This window comes from Mchenga conophoros, linkage group LG19 (assembly GCF_057382185.1).
Source record: "Mchenga conophoros isolate Kocher_MC1m ecotype Shallow Benthic linkage group LG19, M_conophoros_male_GT1.1, whole genome shotgun sequence".
Classification (NCBI taxonomy): Eukaryota; Metazoa; Chordata; class Actinopteri; order Cichliformes; family Cichlidae; genus Mchenga; species Mchenga conophoros.
Window position 1 is genome coordinate 26,347,770 of NC_140544.1, and position 19,091 is coordinate 26,366,860.

The following is a 19,091-nucleotide window of genomic DNA, read 5'->3' on the forward strand; positions in this document are numbered from 1 at the left end:
AGCAAAGTAGAGATAAAAGGCAGCAGCCACACTGTGGGAAGCTGTATAGTTAAGTGATAATTCTGTGTGTGCGTGTTTATCACTTGTACATCAGTAATTTGATTCAGTGTTAGTACAGAAATATTGATTAGTGCATCTTTCAAACCCGTCTAATCGATTGACCGGAGGCTCGAGTGTATCTGCACTGTGATAAATGTTGTAATAAAGAGTAGAAAAAAGGAATCAGCGCAGCTTTAATGTTAGTTAGAATTCAAGCCTGTTTCATTTACTACATATAACCCAATAGAACAGGAACACAGCCGCTATCATCGGCATTAAAAGGCATCTTTAATTTGCGATTCTTCTTAATGATCTTTGGGTCTTCTATTGCATTTTTGCTGAAAATTATAGGAAAACAGGGCACAGAGTCTGCTTAGAGACAAAAGAGACAGAGGGCATTCTTAACTGTATAGTCATCATTGATCTTGTGCTGTATTTTAGAGAGAAGAGGAAAATGGGTTTTTATTTTCAGAGTTCTAGCCAGCAGAATTTCAGCTGTGCACACTGATTTTTGCTATCTCCAGCAGTCACTTTGTGTTGGATACACATGGCGTTCTTATCTATTGGTACCACACAAACAAGGAAACTGCATCAAGGAGAATTAATATGCATATTCTGACAATCTTATCTTATTGATTGACCCAGAGGAGTAGGGAAGATATTGTTTCCCACCCTAATGCATTGCACAGAATTAAAGCATCTCTTTTTGTCTTTCAAGTTTCTTCCAATCATTCACAGGAATGGTTGACCATTAGTGGTCAAGTTTAAGGGTTTGTTCAGATGTCATCTTAAATGACTCCTTTAACAAAGTTATCTCCTCTCCCAGTTGGATACGTAATGGAACAAATCAAAAACTAAACTCACGGGGCACGCTTCAATTATTGATCAGGTGAATTGAGTGCACAGTGTATAAAATGAGGAAAAAGTGTTTTTCTAAGACACCCCGGTTTGTTTTATGTATTCTGCTGGAGATTCTGTCTCTTCGCTGGGCAACAAATGAAGCCTGAGTCCCATGAGATGCAATTACTGAGGACTTCGGTTCACAGAGGAGAGCAGAAAACTCTGCTCCATTTTAAATACATCCTTATTTTAAGAGGGAAAAGGAAAGAAACAAAGTAGATTTCTAACCTCATTAAAGAGGATTTTGAAATCAAGACACCAAAGATAACCACCACCCTGCTAAAAGCAGATTCTGTATGTAGCGAACACTTATAGGTAGAAGGAGATCTAAGAAGTTGTTCAATGGATACAATTAAAGCAGAAGTAAATCTCTGGGTGATCCAAATTGATTGTTAAGATGAACTTGCCATGTGAAACAAACAATATTTATAGGAGGAAATAAGCCTCAATTTCAGTCAGCATTTCAAAGACAAGGAGTTATTTTTAAATTGTTTCCTGTAGAACTGAAAAACCACCTAGCTTGGCGTATGTGGGTAATCCATCATGATACAAATTTACTTGACTATATTTTGGAAGTGTTCCAGGTGATGTGGAGGGGGATTTGTGGGCTACACTGCTGGGAAATCAAACCTTACCTATTATAAGAAAATACAGTGTACATAGAAAAACTAAAAATCCCTCCATGCAATTTCTTCCACTTATCCAATTCAGGGTTACGTTGGGCCGGAGCCCAGAGACCACCAATCATGCTCACATTCGTACCTACAGCCAATTTAGAATCACCAATTAATTAATGTGCATTGTGCATGTCTTTGGACCGTGGGAGAAAACTGGAATACCCGGAGAAAACATACAAAACTCCATACAGAAGGCTCCAGCCAACCGGTGGAGTCTAACCCAGCGGATTCTTGCTCTGAAGAAACCACTGTGACACCCAATATGTAATAAAAATGTGCTGAAAATACTTCAAAAATTCAGGACCTGTATCCTGAAACTGTGTCTGCTGAAAAATAGATGTGTTTTAGAACACAGGAGCTTTATTGCTAAGATGAATGAGTCTTATTCTTATCAGTTTATTTTACTGTCCATTCTGTGCTTCTCTCTTCCAGAATCAGTAGTAAATGGTGAAATGCATCAAAACTGTCTGGTTTCACTTTGATGCTGCTCTCCTACATGTAATTTTCACATTTTATTCAAGAGTTATGATTAATGGCTGTGGTGTTAATGGCACTAATTAGTGCACTGCAGACAGAGCATGGCTCTGCTCCCTGAAGGGCACAGAGTAACCCATACAGGCAGGTATAACACTCAGAATCGACATGCTTTCTCAACCACCAGGACTATTATTCATCTGCTTCCTTTTACATGGTGAAACGTAATATTAATAATAATAATAATAATAATAATAATAATAATATTAATATTAATAATAATATTAATAATAATAGAAAGAAATCTCTCTAAATCAGGCATCTGTATGCACTGATCTTAAAAGAGATCACACTACACACCTTTTTGAAAAGTGTGACTCAATTTACACCATGAAGCACAGAAAATAACCAACCTTAAAAACTCTGTGATGGTTAGCTGACTGACTATCAACTACGTGACACCTCACAGTCATGTCTCCTCCAGCAGATTTCTGCTAACATCTTTGTCATGATGTTGATTAGTTATGGCATGTAGCACAAAGTTTTATTGTAGGGAAAAAAACTGCAAGGAGAGTAATTTGAAAGTCAGTACTGATAAAGTAGAATGTGGAGGTCCCAAAAGAGCGAGAAACCGTTTGTCAGCAAATAAGTTGGGGTGCAGATTGTGAAGTGCTATACAGAGTCACATAAACTGGGCTGGACTGAGTGATAAACTGAGAGCTCAAAAGGTGGAGTGGTGAGAGAAATACTGAAGTATAAGTATTAAACTAGTGGCATCAAAATATATTGTTTTAAGTACCACAAGTAGAAGAACCCATAAGCATTACCACCTATTTTGTTTTAATGTTATACCGTAATTGTCTTAATAGCTGGTCATTTTCAACTCAAGACTGATAAAATTGTGGTCCCCACTGGTCCCTTTATTAAGTACACCTTGGACCCTGTTTGCCTTCAGATTAGCTTTTTCTTCTTCATGGCATAGAGTCAACAAGGTGATGGAAACATTCATCAGAGATATTGGTCCACGGTGACACGACAGCATCATAACCTGTGATGTGAACCTCTCGTTCCACCGCATCCCGTTCAGATGACAGATGACTGTGAACTCATTGTCATGTTCAAGAAACCAGTCTGAGATTATTCAAGCCTTGTGACATGGCATGCTATCTTCTTGGAAGCAGCCATCAGATGAAAGGTACACTGTGGTCATAAAGTGGATTTTGCAATATTTGCCTCTGAGATGTAATGAAGTAGAAATATTTACATCCTGCAGTGAGGAAAAACCGAGACTGAGGTGATAAACAACGCACTGATAGAAAGCAATTATGGTTTAATGTTTTTACCTTTAGATTACTTATTATTTTAGTTGCTTTTACTTCCTGTAAAACTGAAGCTTTAATGCTCTGTGAATATAGTAAACGGTGGCTTTTTTATGTAAGTATTTATTTATTTAAGTCAAACTACAAAAGACCTTTTTGTTTTGGGATGACAGTTACAGATGAAGAAGATGTAATCTCTGTTAGGAGTAAGACCTCAATTTCCTGTCAGTTTGTCAACGGAGAAAAGAGAAACAAGACTTCCAGCACTACGGAGAGCTCCTTAACAATTCCAGCACTATAATCCAGGATCATCCAACCAAATAAATAAAAGAAAAAGTACTCCACTTAAATAATATATATCATATAAAAACCTATATAAAAGCCTATTATCCAGTTATAAGTACTGGCAGTATTTTGAAGTCTACATTTCTTGTAGTTATTGTTTGTTCAGTATTTAGTCTGAATTTTAAAACTTTCCTCTGTTCTGAAGTCTGAGGGATATTTTGGGTAACACAGGCAAAAGCTTACTTGACTAACAATTGTATGCAAATATGTATTTTCTGCTTGCACCAGCACTGTCTGGGAGAGCCTCAAAGATAAATTTGAATTCCTACTAAACAGTCTAACAGTCACCAAGCTATAACTCATCTAACGCGAGGACTGTCAAAGCTATATTTCAGCAATGTCCTTCTTGATCCACGCTGGCTACAACTACTGAGCACAGCTATACCAATGTCATCACAGCCTACAACTTGCCAGTTCTTCCAGGTGTTAATCACTTGCTTTGCTCTTTATGAATTAGTTTTAGTCATCATTGTTTTTCAGTTGACCTTGCCATTTCAGGCTTCTCAGAACTTTTAATTACGTGTCTGATCTGACTGGAACTGCTTTTGTCACTGCCTGCCTGGTCTGTCTTCTACAAAGGAATATATTCCCCCCTTGAAATGCCATTGCATGACATGACGTCAAAAGAAATAGCAATCCCAATAGGCCCTGTCTCAGAAAAAAAAAATCCCAATACTGTCTCCTGCCATGAAGACCGATTTGCTACACCAAGGCCCTCTGCTTGAAAGACAATGCCTTTGAAAAGAGTTTCACATGAGCAGAATGCATTGATGTGCGTGACTGTATGATGGAAACACACTGAAGGCATTTATGCTGTTCATGGCAGAAGTGTGACAAAGCAATAACTATTAGATCCAAACATCAGCAGTAATAGACTGCATATCATGTGGGACAGATGTTGGTGTAAGTGGCTATCTACTGAATATACAGCACTGTATTTCATGATTGCTCTGATTTATTACAGTTTTCACATCTCACTGATCCACTACCACGCATGACTAAACCTCCATTATCTGCCACAACCAATACCATTCACTGTAGCTTCTGCTTATTATAATCATTAAAAACAAATATGTTGTTGTTTGGCTATTTCTGCATATCTGCTAACATACCACTGGCCACATATTAAATAGGCGTAAACACGAGATGCCTTTTTTGGGGGGAAATTACAATACTGTGCAAAAGTCTTAATCCACCTCTCATTTCTTTAATGTTTGCTGAGAAAATGGAAAATAAATGCAGTGATTCATTGAAACATATTGAAATACAACATTGAAATGCAGCCTCATAATTCCATCACTTTTGACAACACACCAGGAACCACTGACTGAAATGCAGACCCAAACCCTGAAATAGTCTCCACCTTGTTTTATATCTATAAAACAAGGTGGAGACTATTTCATGGTTTGGCTGTAAACACTCAAAAATACATATTGAGAACCATTTGATTAAAAAAAAAAAAATAGGATTCATAATTTTCAGATTTTCAGTCCAGTAGTCCAGTTTTTGTTTTTTTTGTTTTTTTTGCAATTTTGCATAACTCAGCATTTTATCCATGTTTCCCTTCCTTTAAGAATGGTTTCTTTACAGCCATCCTTCCACTGAGACCAGTTCTAACGAGGCTTTGGTGAACAGAAGGTGGATCACCTGAAGGTGAATCCAGGACTTGACTTTTAGATACTGTTCATCTGTAGGAGATAATTGTTATTTTGACAGCTTCTTCTCTTGTCCTTTATGTTTCCGAAAGTTACTTCAAATTTTTGAAGTACACCATGAAGTACACAGCACACCATGTTTTTGGTGTGCCTGTTTGGGAATCACCTTGTTGGTGGAAAAAGCATTATTTTATTGATGTCTTCTTTTTGTAGAGACAAATATTAAAATAGGAACAAATTCAGTGTTTATGTGCAGCCAGTATTCACAGAACAACTTTGAATGCCCTTCAGAAAGCCTGGAAAACTAGTGCTGCAGACCACTTTTGGCTCCTTGGAAGCAAAACAGAAAGAAGAGAGGTGTGGATCAAAACTTTCACATTACCCTTCACTTGAAGGAAAGCGAGATGTAATGACATTTAACATAAAAAGTCCTGGTCAAACATAGATCACAGAGATTTTATAGAGCTAATTAAGCTAATGAGTCTCTTCAAGTCACTGTCTTTTACAGTTAGCTAGATCAAGGAAGTCTGGATAGACTCAGGGGTTTTCTAGTGGCTTTTATGAAGTGCTTTATTGCCATGGAAGAAATGACCTCTTGATGAATGAAAACAAGTTGAAATCATTTCCAGATGCTGACAGCAAAAAGTGACAGTTTGTTTGTTGTTAACCAGCTACTGAAGTAAGTTAGAATATTTTTTCTTCTGATGTTTCCAAGGTGTATAAAATGAACTTTCAAGCTCATCATGTCAGGAATGCCAACTCTTTAAAAATCTCAGAAAATTTGAACATTTACAAATCCAACACAACTGGATGACATTACTTCATATGTAATTGGAGAATCTGTTACATGATCAAAAGCATCAAAGCAAGTTGATCTTACAATGAGACTCCAACAGCCTCATAACAACTGAAAGAAAACGGACAAGTTAAGTGCGAGATGAAAAGCAGCTGACTATAGAAATACATTTTTATCTCCCTATTTCATCCGCCGAGGCTCGATAACCTTGTTGCTACTTCTCTAATAATTACACAGAATCTTCTTCTATCAGTGAGTGTGCTGCACAGACAAGCCAAATGGATCAAACCTTTGATGAGATAACAATCCAGGCTAATCAAGATACTGTAAGTCTGTCATAAGACAGGCTTTGCTGTAGAGCTGGCTCATCTTTTTCACTGATTCTGGCTTTTAAGTCCTAAAGCTGAGGCTGGGAAAATACTTGGGAAACCTCTCAACCTGATGCGATTGGACAGCTGCTGCTGAGGTGACTAGCACAGCAGTTAGCTGTAATAGTTTTCTAACAGGGTTGCGAGGCAGCTAAGACCAATTACTTTGGACATTGATTGCTCTCCCTGTCTTTGATCATGTAATTGCTTTGAGCGAGATGAGAGTGGTTCTGCTGCTGAACAGGTGTGTTGAAATCGATTGCAGCAGATTTCTCATTTCTTAGACGAGAGACACAGAATGGCGAGCGTAAATGTCATCATCATTCATAAATTATCTGGTTGTATAAGATCACACTGTAGTTTATTGTTGCTACTTATTATGATCACTGCATTTGAAGATCTGAAGTCCTTGCATCTTGTGTTTCTATACAGGCTGCTGATCATGACTCCAAACATTTAATAGAGTCATTGATTTACATTTGAACACATGGGTGTGGATAATATTACACTTAGTTTAGACTGTACAGCTACAGACACAAAAAAATCTGCATTTGCATTCATACTTTCTGTTGACTGGCATTAGGGAAACATCAAAAACAACGTCAGACAATAGCTTTATCAAGTTTTTTGACACATTCACCTGGAAACTTTAAATTATATTTGGAGCTGAAACAAAAGTCTTGAACCACCCCCTCATTTCTTTACATTTGGCTTCCAAAGAGTCAGACTTTCTTGTAATATTTTACAGTGGTGGATGAGTAGTTCTCCAGGATTTCTGAAGGTCTTTTAGAATTTTTATTCAGACATTGGCTACGTTATCACTCATTTTCAGTCCAGTCCTTGTACCAGACCATATTCAAACAATAGTTATTTGTGTGTTAAATCACTGGTCTACGATCATCACAGCTTGACAGACCTAAAATATCATCATCAGTTTTACAGCCCTTGAACTGACAAAAGTAAAGACATCACCCACAGCCTGCCATGTCACAGAAAAGTAAGATGGTTAAGTCAATGAGCTGTGCCTTTGACTGAGCCATTTGCATTTCTTTGTAATGACAGTAGACTGACTGACTGAATGTCAAAGAACAGGGACATGTTGTTGACATTCTGCTTGTTTTTCTTAAGCTATTATTTGCTAGGTGGTTTAATATATGTGTGTTTTCAGAACGTACACTTAACACTGAATGAAAGGGAACAGTTTTGAGTTAAAAAATACTTTAATTGATTCAGATAATGTGAGACAACAGGACTGTATGTGGCTTGTGAACCTAATGACTAAATCTCGTGGTCTATACTTCACAGAACTGTGACTCTGAGTGTGTTTTTCTTAGGCTGAATTAATTTGGGATAAATCTTCTGCTGTGCCAAACTGATGAAAAAATTTCTCCAAAAATAAAATAAAGAAGAAATGAAACTGATTATCATAAAGCAACAATAATGTTATATTGTCAAATATATTGTGGCATTTCTACACCAGGGAACAATATAATAAAATTAAAAGAAACAAATCTAACAGGAGTTGCACTAGACAAAAAACAAACCAACAAACAAACAAACAAACCAGCAGCGCAATTGGAACCTTGTTTGTTGTTAGACAACATTATAATATTTGGACTGATCTAACTGAAAAGACAAGAAATTGTTAAGGATACAAAGCTGAAGCCTCAGGAAACAGATACTGGTAAACACATCTCTGCTGCTGTCTTTCTACAACTCTAATCTATGACAGGAAGAAGAAATTCTGAAAACCCCCCAAACTATAAGTAATGGTCTCCTGGTAACAGGACTTGATGCTCTCAAGGAGAGGATTCCAGGTCAAGCTTTGGGTCAAAACCTGCTTACTGCGTACATGTGTGTATACAAGTATGTGGTTGAGCTCACAAATCCCCATCACTGTCATACATCTTTTATGAGAGTCTTAGGGAGACCGCTGTGGTACTTACATACACCATTAGGATTCTGCACTTCGTGCTAATATCAATACAAACAGGCACAGCGGTCAGGAAATGTGAAAGCTCAGAGGGAGAGAAAGAGAGAGGCTGAAAATGTAGTTATGCAGCCTGAAGGTCGAACAAGCCCATTTATATTTATAGCTCGAAAAAAAATATGCACATCCTTTACTTAAGTCACAGTAGAAATACCCGAAAATGGACATTTATCTGCTGCAAGTTAATGTTCTGTTATTGCATTTCATTTGGTGGATTACACAGTAATTACTGATGCATTAATATGTCAGCGGTCGTTACATGTTGCTAGTTGATGGAAAAAAACAAAAATACTCTTGATCTTTAACAGAGTGTCGTATTTTATGAATGGATAACCGTGTTTAAACCTTTACTCCAACTTTCTTTTATTATGGGTGAGCAAATATTTTACATAAACACTGAAATTACCAAAATATGTTTTTGAAAACATGAAAATATTAGGGTGAGAAGCATTGTGAAAGGCAGGGAAGGGGAAAGCTACCAAGCCACTGCAAATGTGTCAGCGCACAATGAGCATGTACTCCAGAGCCTAAAATAAGAGTTGTTTAATTTAATTTTTTAATTGGACATCTAAACATCGTCTGTCTGCAGGAGTAATGTATAAGCCACTGTTTTCTGTTGGATATGAATCATAGATAAACTAAAGGTAGAACTTAGCTCCTTAGCTAAGTCATCACAACATAATATCTAAATATATTTGTCTGGAGCTACTTTGTGCCACTGCCCAGCTCTACTGTGTTTTTGTCCATTTCTACTTATTTTCTCAGCATTTTGAGTTAAAACATTTCAACATACATAACTTCAAATTTTGAGATAACGCCAAAATTGGTCTATTTAAAGTATTCTGCATTTGTTACATCTGTACATCATAATTTACTGTAATATACATGCAGAATATTAGAGCTTGCTTTTTTAACGTCAGTATTAACAATGATAGCAGAACCAATGGCATCAATGAATTCCAGTCTAAGCATAGATGTAGTGGGTCTCATTAAAATGAACTGTCATGATTTAGACCCAAGTTTGAGTAATATCAACAGATCACTTTGGTCTTAAAAATGAAAGTGTTCCTATGCTTCCACATTTTGTATTATTTAACAAAATCTTTTGCACATAAAGTTACATCTAATCCTAACTGGCGAATTCGTTTTGAGATTGGGTTGTTTCCTACCTGCGCTGTTAAGTCTGTTTACATCAAACTCTGGTATCTTTTCTTTTTATTTATATATATATATATATATATATATATATATATATATATATATATATATATATATATATATATATATATATATATATATATATATATATATATACACACACACACACACACACACACACACACACACACATATTAGGGATGGGTATCGAAAACCGGTTCTTGTTGAGAACCGGTTGCCACTGTTTCAATTCCTTGGAATTGTTTGCCATTTTTGCAAACGATTCCCTTATGGATTCCAGTCGCCCCGAATGACGTCACCACGTTGCGGAGCCTCATTTACCTGGCAGGAAACACGGCGCCTAAGCGGCTCAAACGCTCAAAAGTTTGATTATACTTTATGAGAACGGATGACAACAGGGCAACTTGCAATACTTGCAAAGTAGATATTTCATTTAAGGGAGGAAACACTACGAATATGCAAAATCATTTGCTCACAAAACACGCGATGACCTTAAATGAATGTCGGGTTTTTAATTCCGCTCCGGACTCGTGAATCTCAACCCAGCAGCAGCGGTAACGTTTGCGCGTCCTCTCCCGTTAATGTGGCAGGTAAATAATCAACTAACAGTGCATATTATGTTAGCGCGATCTGCCTTATTACAAAACCTGCCATTACTGTGCATTTAGGTGACCATGATGAGAGAGACGGACAGAGTCTGGCTGGCTCAGATGCTGGCAGTTCTCGCTGCAGTCTACTGGTAGCGTCTCCTTTCAGGCCAGGATAGACGAATGTCACCGAGCAGTGACTAAATTTGTGGTAAAAGGCTGCCACAGCAGATGCCCTGATTTTCAGTAAGTGAATGTGTTTAATTGTAGGCAGGGACATTACTGGATATTCTTGTGTAGTTGCCACAGAACAATTTATGTTATACTTTGTTATTGCTACAGAAGAATATTTATTTTATTATTTTACATTTACAATTTTTTTTCCTGGGGACCCTGTGACACCCCATTGAAGAGCCGTAGGCGGGATCTCTTAAGATCTCACTGTTGGGTTTGTAAGGCCATGTTACTCCTAAATTTCTACCTTGTTCGAAGAGAAGATATAAAACAAAGTTCTAAGCTAATCGACCTTAGTGTTCTCCTTTAAAAAAAAAAAAGAATCGATAAGAGAATCGATAAAGAATCGAATCGTTAAACAGAATCGAAAATGGAATCGGAATCGTGAAAATCTTATCAATACCCATCCCTAAATATATATATATAGCAGCTGGATAGCATAGTGGTTAGACTACAGGCCTTTGGAGCAGAGGACCAGACCATAGCAACCTCCCTGAACAGGGTCCAGTAACCATCACGGTGGCAGACATCCAAGCAAGGGTCTCCAGTATGAAGAGTTGGACAGCACCAGGCCCCGACATGGTTCACGCCTACTGGCTGAAGACCCCAAGAACCCCAGGACCCCAAGAAGGGACCGGTTCCATACAACTACCGCCTCAGTACTACATGGAAGCTCCTGTCAGGCATCATATCGGCTAAGATGAACAGGCACATGGGTCAATACATGAGCAGGGCACTGAAAGGGATTGGCAAGAATACCAGAGGCGCAAAACACCAGCTACTGGTAGAAAGAACAGTCAGCCGAGACTGCAAGACCAGGCTGACCAACCTGTGCCTGGATTGATTACCGTGATCAGGTACCCAGCTGGTATAATAAGTTGGCCAAACGAGGAGATAGAAGCCACTGACATAAAGACAAGAAAGCTCCTTACCATGCATGGAGGGTTTCACCCCAAGTCCAGCACCCTGAGGCTGTACGCTAAGCGGAAGGAAGGGGGCCGGGGACTGGTGAGTGTCAGCACCACAGTCCAGGATGAGACAACGAACATCCAAGAATACATTGGGAAGATGGCCCCAACTGACCGAGTGCTCAGTGAATACCTCAGGCAGCAGAAACCCAAGAAAGAGGAGGGAGACGAGGAACCATCATGGAAGGACAGGCCCCTGCACGGTATGTACCACCAGCAGGTAGAGGAGGTGGCTGATATCCAGAAATCCTACCAGTGGCTGGACAACGCTGGACTGAAAGACAGCAGAGAGGCACTAATCATGGCAGCACAAGAACAAGCTCTGAGTACAAGATCCATAGAGGCTGGGGTCTATCACACCAGGCAAGACCCCAGGTGCAGGCTGTGTAAAGATGCCCCAGAGACAATCCAGCACATAACAGCAGGGTGCAAGATGCTAGCAGGCAAGGCATACATGGAACGCCATAACCAAGTGGCCGGCATAGTGTACAGGAACATCTGTGCCGAGTATAACCTGGAAGTCCCGAGGTCAAAATGGGAGACGCCCCCAAGGGTGGTAGAGAATGACCGAGCTAAGATCCTGTGGGACTTCCAGGTACAGACGGACAAAATGGTGGTGGCTAACCAACCGGACATAGTGGTGGTAGACAAACAGAAGAAGACGGCCGTAGTGATCGATGTAGTGGTTCCGAATGACAGCAATATCAGGAAGAAGGAACACGAGAAGCTGGAGAAATACCAAGGGCTCAGAGAAGAGCTCGAGAGGATGTGGAAATTTAAAATTAAACCACAGCAACCACAGCCTCCCAGACACTGTTCAGAGAGGTGTACTGTTTTCCCTCCTTGTAAATCTCACATTTGATGATGGACCACAGGTTCTCAATGGGGTTCAGATCAGGTGAACAAGGAGGCCATGTCATTAGTTTTTCTTCTTTTATACCCTTTCTTGCCAGCCACGCTGTGGAGTACTTGGACGCGTGTGATGGAGCATTGTCCTGCATGAAAATCATGTTTTTCTTGAAGGATGCAGACTTCTTCCTGTACCACTGCTTGAAGAAGGTGTCTTCCAGAAACTGGCAGTAGGACTGGGAGTTGAGCTTGACTCCATCCTCAACCCGAAAAGGCCCCACAAGCTCATCTTTGATGATACCAGCCCAAACCAGTACTCCACCTCCACTTTGCTGGCGTCTGAGTCGGACTGGAGCTCTCTGCCCTTTACCAATCCAGCCACGGGCCCATCCATCTGGCCCATCAAGACTCACTCTCATTTCATCAGTCCATAAAACCTTAGAAAAACCAGTCTTGAGATATTTCTTGGCCCAGTCTTGACGTTTCAGCTTGTGTGTCTTGTTCAGTGGTGGTCGTCTTTCAGCCTTTCTTACCTTGGCCATGTCTCTGAGTATTGCACACCTTGTGCTTTTGGGCACTCCAGTGATGTTGCAGCTCTGAAATATGGCCAAACTGGTGGCAAGTGGCATCTTGGCAGCTGCACGCTTGACTTTTCTCAGTTCATGGGCAGTTATTTTGCGCCTTGGTTTTTCCACACGCTTCTTGCGACCCTGTTGACTATTTTGAATGAAACGCTTGATTGTTCGATGATCACGCTTCAGAAGCTTTGCAATTTTGAGACTGCTGCATCCCTCTGCAAGATATCTCACTATTTTTGACTTTTCTGAGCCTGTCAAGTCCTTCTTTTGACCCATTTTGCCAAAGGAAAGGACGTTGCCTAATAATTATGCACACCTGATATAGGGTGTTGATGTCATTAGACCACACCCCTTCTCATTACAGAGATGCACATCACCTAATATGCTTAATTGGTAGTAGGCTTTTGAGCCTATACAGCTTGGAGTAAGACAACATGCATGAAGAGGATGATGTGGACAAAATACTCATTTGCCTAATAATTCTGCACTCCCTGTATGTAGCCCATGATGTAAAATTAATTTGACGTGTTCGGCTTACCAAATAACTTTTCATAACTGTACAGACTGTGAAATGACATAGTTTTAATGTCCATATGGAAAACATCAAGAACACTGTGATGTTTTCCAACACAATAAAGAATACCTTCCACCATGATTTACAAAACAAAATAAGATTTTAGTGGCGCTTGTACTATATGTAACCTTATGTAACTGGATGCTTCAGTGTCAATGAAAGATACAGTTACGCAAGGTTTTAAAAAAAATTAAAAAAGACTTGCAAAAACTTCAGCAGGGGATTCTTACCGCCCTGTGCATCTTGTCCTCCAAATCCTGGTTGATCCTCTGAAGAGCTGCATAGCTACTCTGGATCCTGCAAAAAAAAAAAACGAACGGAGAAGTTAACGCACTTAAAAATGCAAACTGCACAATATGACGAGTAAAGGGTGTTTTACTGTTCGTAAACCAAAACAAGCAGCGGTGATCAGCACATAAATTTAGAGGAATAAAACATTTACAACATCAGCGCTGACAGAAAGTCTCAGATGGGATTTGCAGGATATCTTAAGTTCTTACTTAGACTTAAGGATCACTGTGGTTATAAATCTGCTGAACTAAAATGCCACAAAAAGGGCTGATGATATGTTTAAGTGCAACACCAGGGGAATCTAACACATAAAAAGTGGGCACAAAAAACTTTTACATCCATAAATATTATATGAAAAGAATAAGGAAGCATGACTATGACTTTATAGTTAAATACCACATAAGTTTTTTCCTCCCTTTTAAATTCTGTTTCTTCATTTTCTGTAGTTTTTATCATTTTGTTATTTTCCCTTACTGATAATATTAGTATTTATTATCGGTTTTGCTCTTAAGTAGACCATTGCATTAGCTTAATGCTTAATGTAACATGCCCCTGATTTTATATTTGTTAACTTATTCCTCTTATTTTATCCTGTCACCTCTCAGCTCTGTATTACATTTTCCCATTAGCTCTCAGGCCAAAGAGAGTGTTGATAAACTAGCATTTATGGCTCCATTAAGCAGACAGATTTGGAGACTGTGGGCAGTAGAGATCAGAGGCAAAGACAGATCATAAAACAAAGGTCTGGAAGAGATTTGACAAGCTAAAGAGGGAGCATAAATGGGAATGAGTGAGTAGAGCTGACAGAGAGTGGCTCACACCATAGTGAATAAATAACTGTAGTAAAACCTGCCATAATAAGGGAACACTGAGCACTGTTACTCATATTAAAGGTGCATGAACAAACTGAGCTTTGTTATGAAGTAAAATTGTGCAACTTGCGAAATATGACTGGCATGCATTGTATCAGGAGTGTTGAAGGACTTCAGGCCACCTAGGCACAGTTTATCAAGACATTTAAGTTAATCAAAGTACCACCTAAGTCACTGGAGGGGTCGTCAGTGTCGCCTACGGGCTCCCCAATGGCTGGCTGCCAGAGCTCTGGCTCTGTGACTGGTTCCCAGAAATGACTTGACTACGTTGACATCTGCCCTGGAGCTTGCGTTGTGGGGGAGCTGGCCCCCATGAACTGTTGCATCTGTTGGTCCCCAGTGGACAGGCCTGTCCCTGGGACTATGTTTTCTGGTCTATTTTGATCTCTCCATGTGGACATGATTTCTCCCCAGTGCTTCCTAGTTTAGTTATTTGCCTTTTTAGCACTTGTTTTTTTGGTTTAATTAGTTTTCTTTCGTGTCCAGTCTGTCTTAGTACTATCTCTGTTCCCAGTATGTAGTTGGTTCCTTGTCTTGTATTTCTTGAGCTAAGTGTCTGACACACGCTGTGCCCCCTTCCTCATGTGTCAATTCCATTGAATTCAGTCAATTCATGTGTATATTATCGTTCTGTTTACTTAATTCTCTTCCTGTTTCCTAAATAAATGGCTCGTCTTTACTTAACTTGTATTTGCCTATGCATATCTGCACTTGGGTTTCCACATTCCTTGAATCCCGACACACATATGATATGCCAACTCCTCAGATCATGACACATTCACTTTACTTTAATGATTAATATTCACTATTTGAATAAGTAAACCTTTGATTTTTTTATATTTCAGCTGCATTTTACTCACTTTTATAGGTTCATGTTTACTGAACTGAAGAATCTTCAGTAAACATGTCCATCAACACTTCATCAGGTACACTGCAATAAAATGTTTATTAAACTAACAAACACTAAAACTAAGGTTTTTCTTTCCTCTGCATTTTTTATTTAATTTGAGTTAATTTTCCCAGTTCACAAAATCGTTAGTTTTTTCAAAAGTCTTATTGAAATTTTTAATTAGTTATTTAATTAAAATATCAAGTTTTAGTTTTTAGTTTACTTTCCATTAAATACAATAGCCTTATATCAGATGCTTTAGAACAGGCTCATTCTGAATCAATACTGGCGTTTGTACACAAATTTTCTAATGTATTTTTTTCTATTTTTATTGTTTTCTAATATAGCTCTACTTCACATTTTTCTTCCTGTCCCTTGTGCTGCTGTAACAAGTGGATTTCCCCAGTGTGGCATTAAATAAAGTCTGTGTCTATGTCATGAAGTCATGTCATAAAAGTTTGGACTCATCCAATATGGACTTAATTACTATAATGATGGATAGGCAGTGCTGGGGAGTAACGGAATAGATGTACCAGCGTTACGTATTTAAAATACAAAATATGTTTATATTAAGACTCGACTGTACACTGTGTTCGTGTTTTCCTCTGAAACAATAAGTTCCATTGGAGCAGCCTTTCAACGCCTCTCTCTGTCTCACGCTAGCAAAGTTGACCCAGACAACGACGTAAAGCTAGTTTTCGGGTATGAGCCCGACACAAACCCGAAGTATTAGCCAGAGGTCCCTTTACTACAGTTCGGAGCCACGAACCTGTTTTATATACGCGTGGAATAGTTTTCTATATGAAATCACTGCAAAAAGTGCAGCCTTACATAATGTCCACCCTACTATTACTCATTTTATATTAAGATTTAAAAATTTAGTAGGTATTGGTATGGCGAGTAACCTTCAGTAATAGTAATAAATCACACAGCAATAGTACATTTATGCAGTTGTAAAAAGCATGATAATATATTAAGTAATCCAAAGTATTCAGAATACGTTACTCTTATTGAGTAACGTAACGGAATATGTTACAAAATACATTTTGGGGCATGTATTCTGTAATCTGTAGTGGAATATATTTTAAAAGTAACCTTCCCAACACTGTGAATAGGACGGTGTCTATTTTGGGAAACTCAGAGTTGCATCCTTGATTTTTGATGATGTAGTTCTTCTGGCTTCATTTATGTGCCTCTGGCATCCACTGGAGCTGTTCCAAGTAAGGATGTACTGGCAGATTGCTGCAACATCAACAGCACTGTGGGCATTGTACTGGATTGCTGTAGTTAAGAGAGAGCTTACCTTCACCTATGGTCATGAGCACTTGGTAACAACCAAAAGAATGCAATCATAAAGCAAGTCAAGATGCTTTCCCTCTTTATGGTGGCTGAGTTCAGTCTTAGCAAAATGGTAAGGGACTGGATAATCCTGGAGTAAAGTCCCTATTTGTGTTGTTAGGGTATTTGTTTGGAGGTTTTCCAGGTTCTCCCATACCTGCTGAAGAACTCCCATTCCACAGCATCCCAAAGGTACTCTATCGGGCTGTTCATTGCATCTAGGTGACTGTGCAAGTCATTTAGATGCAATGAACTCACTGTCATGTTCAAGAAACCAATTTGAGATAATCTGAGCTTTGTGAAATTGTATATTATCCTGCTGGAAGCAGTCATCAGAAGATGGATACACTGTGGTCATAAAGTGGTGGTAATAAAGCTGTGGTGTTTAAATAATGGTTATGAGAATACTGCGGGGGCCCAAAGTGTGCCAGGAAAATATTCCAGACACCATTACCCCACCATCAGCATGAACTGTTGACACAAAGTAGGATGGATCGATGTGTTTATGCTGTTAATGCCAAATTCTAAACCCACTCTTTGAATGTTGCAGTACTCAAGACTCATCAGACTACGCAACACTTTTCCAGTCTTCTGTTGTCCAGTTTTGGTGAGCAGGGTGAATTGCAGTCTCAGTTTCCTGTTGTTGCCTGATAGGAATGGCGCCTTGAGTAGTGTGGTCTTATGCTGCTGTAGCCAATCTGCTTCAGTCTTTAACATTCTTGGTTGTTACTAGTGGTTATTTGAGTTACCCTTGCTTTCCTATCAGTTCAAAGCTATTTGGCCATTTCATTCAGACTTCTGTGAGATGTTCTGAATACCCTGCTTAGCCTGTTGCCACCACCACCTAAGTAAAAAGCAGAAGAGGATGACGGGGTGGTGTTCAAACCACCTGCGAGAAGTCTTTTAAAATACTGGAAAAGACCCAGATAATTGACTGTCAAAGAATTAAAAAGCAACAGAAATGTATAAAAGTGAAAACTGTAAATATGTAGACTCAATATGATTTATCTAAACCGTATTCATTTTCTCAATAAAACTTGCTTCCTACGTCCCAAAAATTGCCCTTCTTAAGCTAAAACCAGGAAATGAAAGTTGTGCCACAAAATGCATGAATAAAAAGGCAGCCATCTCATAAAGCCATGCACGCGAGCACACACACCTGCGCAGCTTCTCTGTAAATTTCTCCAGTTCCTCCTGGGCCCGGCGCAGCTCTGTCTCGAGGTACTGCCGAGTGGCGTCAAACTCAGTTTCCACCATCTCTAGTTTGTGGGTAGTGTACGACAGGCGCTTACGTAGGTCATCCTTGTGGTCGTGAAATGAGCTGAACAGATAGCAGAGAGCGTTTAGAGAAAAGGAAAGAAGAAGATAAAGTCCCACAATAGTGGTGCACTTTTATTTCTGTCAGTTTGTCAGATTCAACAAGCCAAGCACAGAATGCTAGAGAAAACAGAGACAAGCTGAAAAGGCATTATGTGTTAGTGTGAGAGGGAGGGAAAAGGGTGAAGTGTAGCTGGAGTGTAATTCAGTTTGGGGTCAGAGAGGTCCCAGGCAGGGGATAGCAGGGAGGCCGATGGGGAGGAGTAGATGGATGGAGGAGGACTACTAATCATTTCCCATTCACAAAAAAGGAGTAGAACTGGGAAAGGAGCTCCCATCGGTGTAATGGTGAATTTTTATTACACCCTCCACCCCCTTCACCATCAAATGTGTGAAAGAATAGAAAAAGATTTTTGCCCCTGGACGTGGACCACTGGTGATTCATAGAAGAAGGGGCGAAAATACAGAATGAAACACAACTTTGTGTACGAGAATGCTTTAAAAGAAAGATGGCATGAGAGAGAATGAGAGGCCAAAAGAGCACTGTTTCAACACCATCCCTGTCAACAACACCAGGCAGGAAGAAATACTTTGGTTGTGTGTTTGATGCAGTTTTGCGCATTAACAATGAAAACACACCGACAGGACTGACTGTGGGAATGGATATGGTAGTGGAAGGCTATAAAGATTGGGAGCAGGAGCCATGTGCGCTCTGGGGGATTTAGCATTGTACCAAACTGATGGATACTTGGCTCATGGAGAAGTTTGATGGCTCGGCCTAACCATCCAGCAGGCGCAATGACAGCATCTTCCAAGTTCACCTCAGTTCTAAGCCTCAAGCTAATCTGACAC

At 39.4% G+C, this 19,091-nt stretch overlaps 1 protein-coding gene across 2 annotated transcripts in view; it reads right to left on the minus strand.

Annotated features, from left to right (window-relative positions):
- Positions 1-19,091, minus strand: part of begain (brain-enriched guanylate kinase-associated) — a 59,138-nt gene that overhangs the window by 13,797 nt on the left and 26,250 nt on the right. For both annotated transcript variants that reach the window (XM_085258370.1, XM_085258371.1), the window contains exons 3-4: positions 18,082-18,243; positions 13,763-13,829 (exon numbers count right to left, since the gene is read on the minus strand). In XM_085258370.1, the coding sequence (XP_085114496.1) occupies positions 13,763-13,829; positions 18,082-18,243 (229 nt within the window). The remainder of the gene's footprint in view (positions 1-13,762; positions 13,830-18,081; positions 18,244-19,091) is intronic.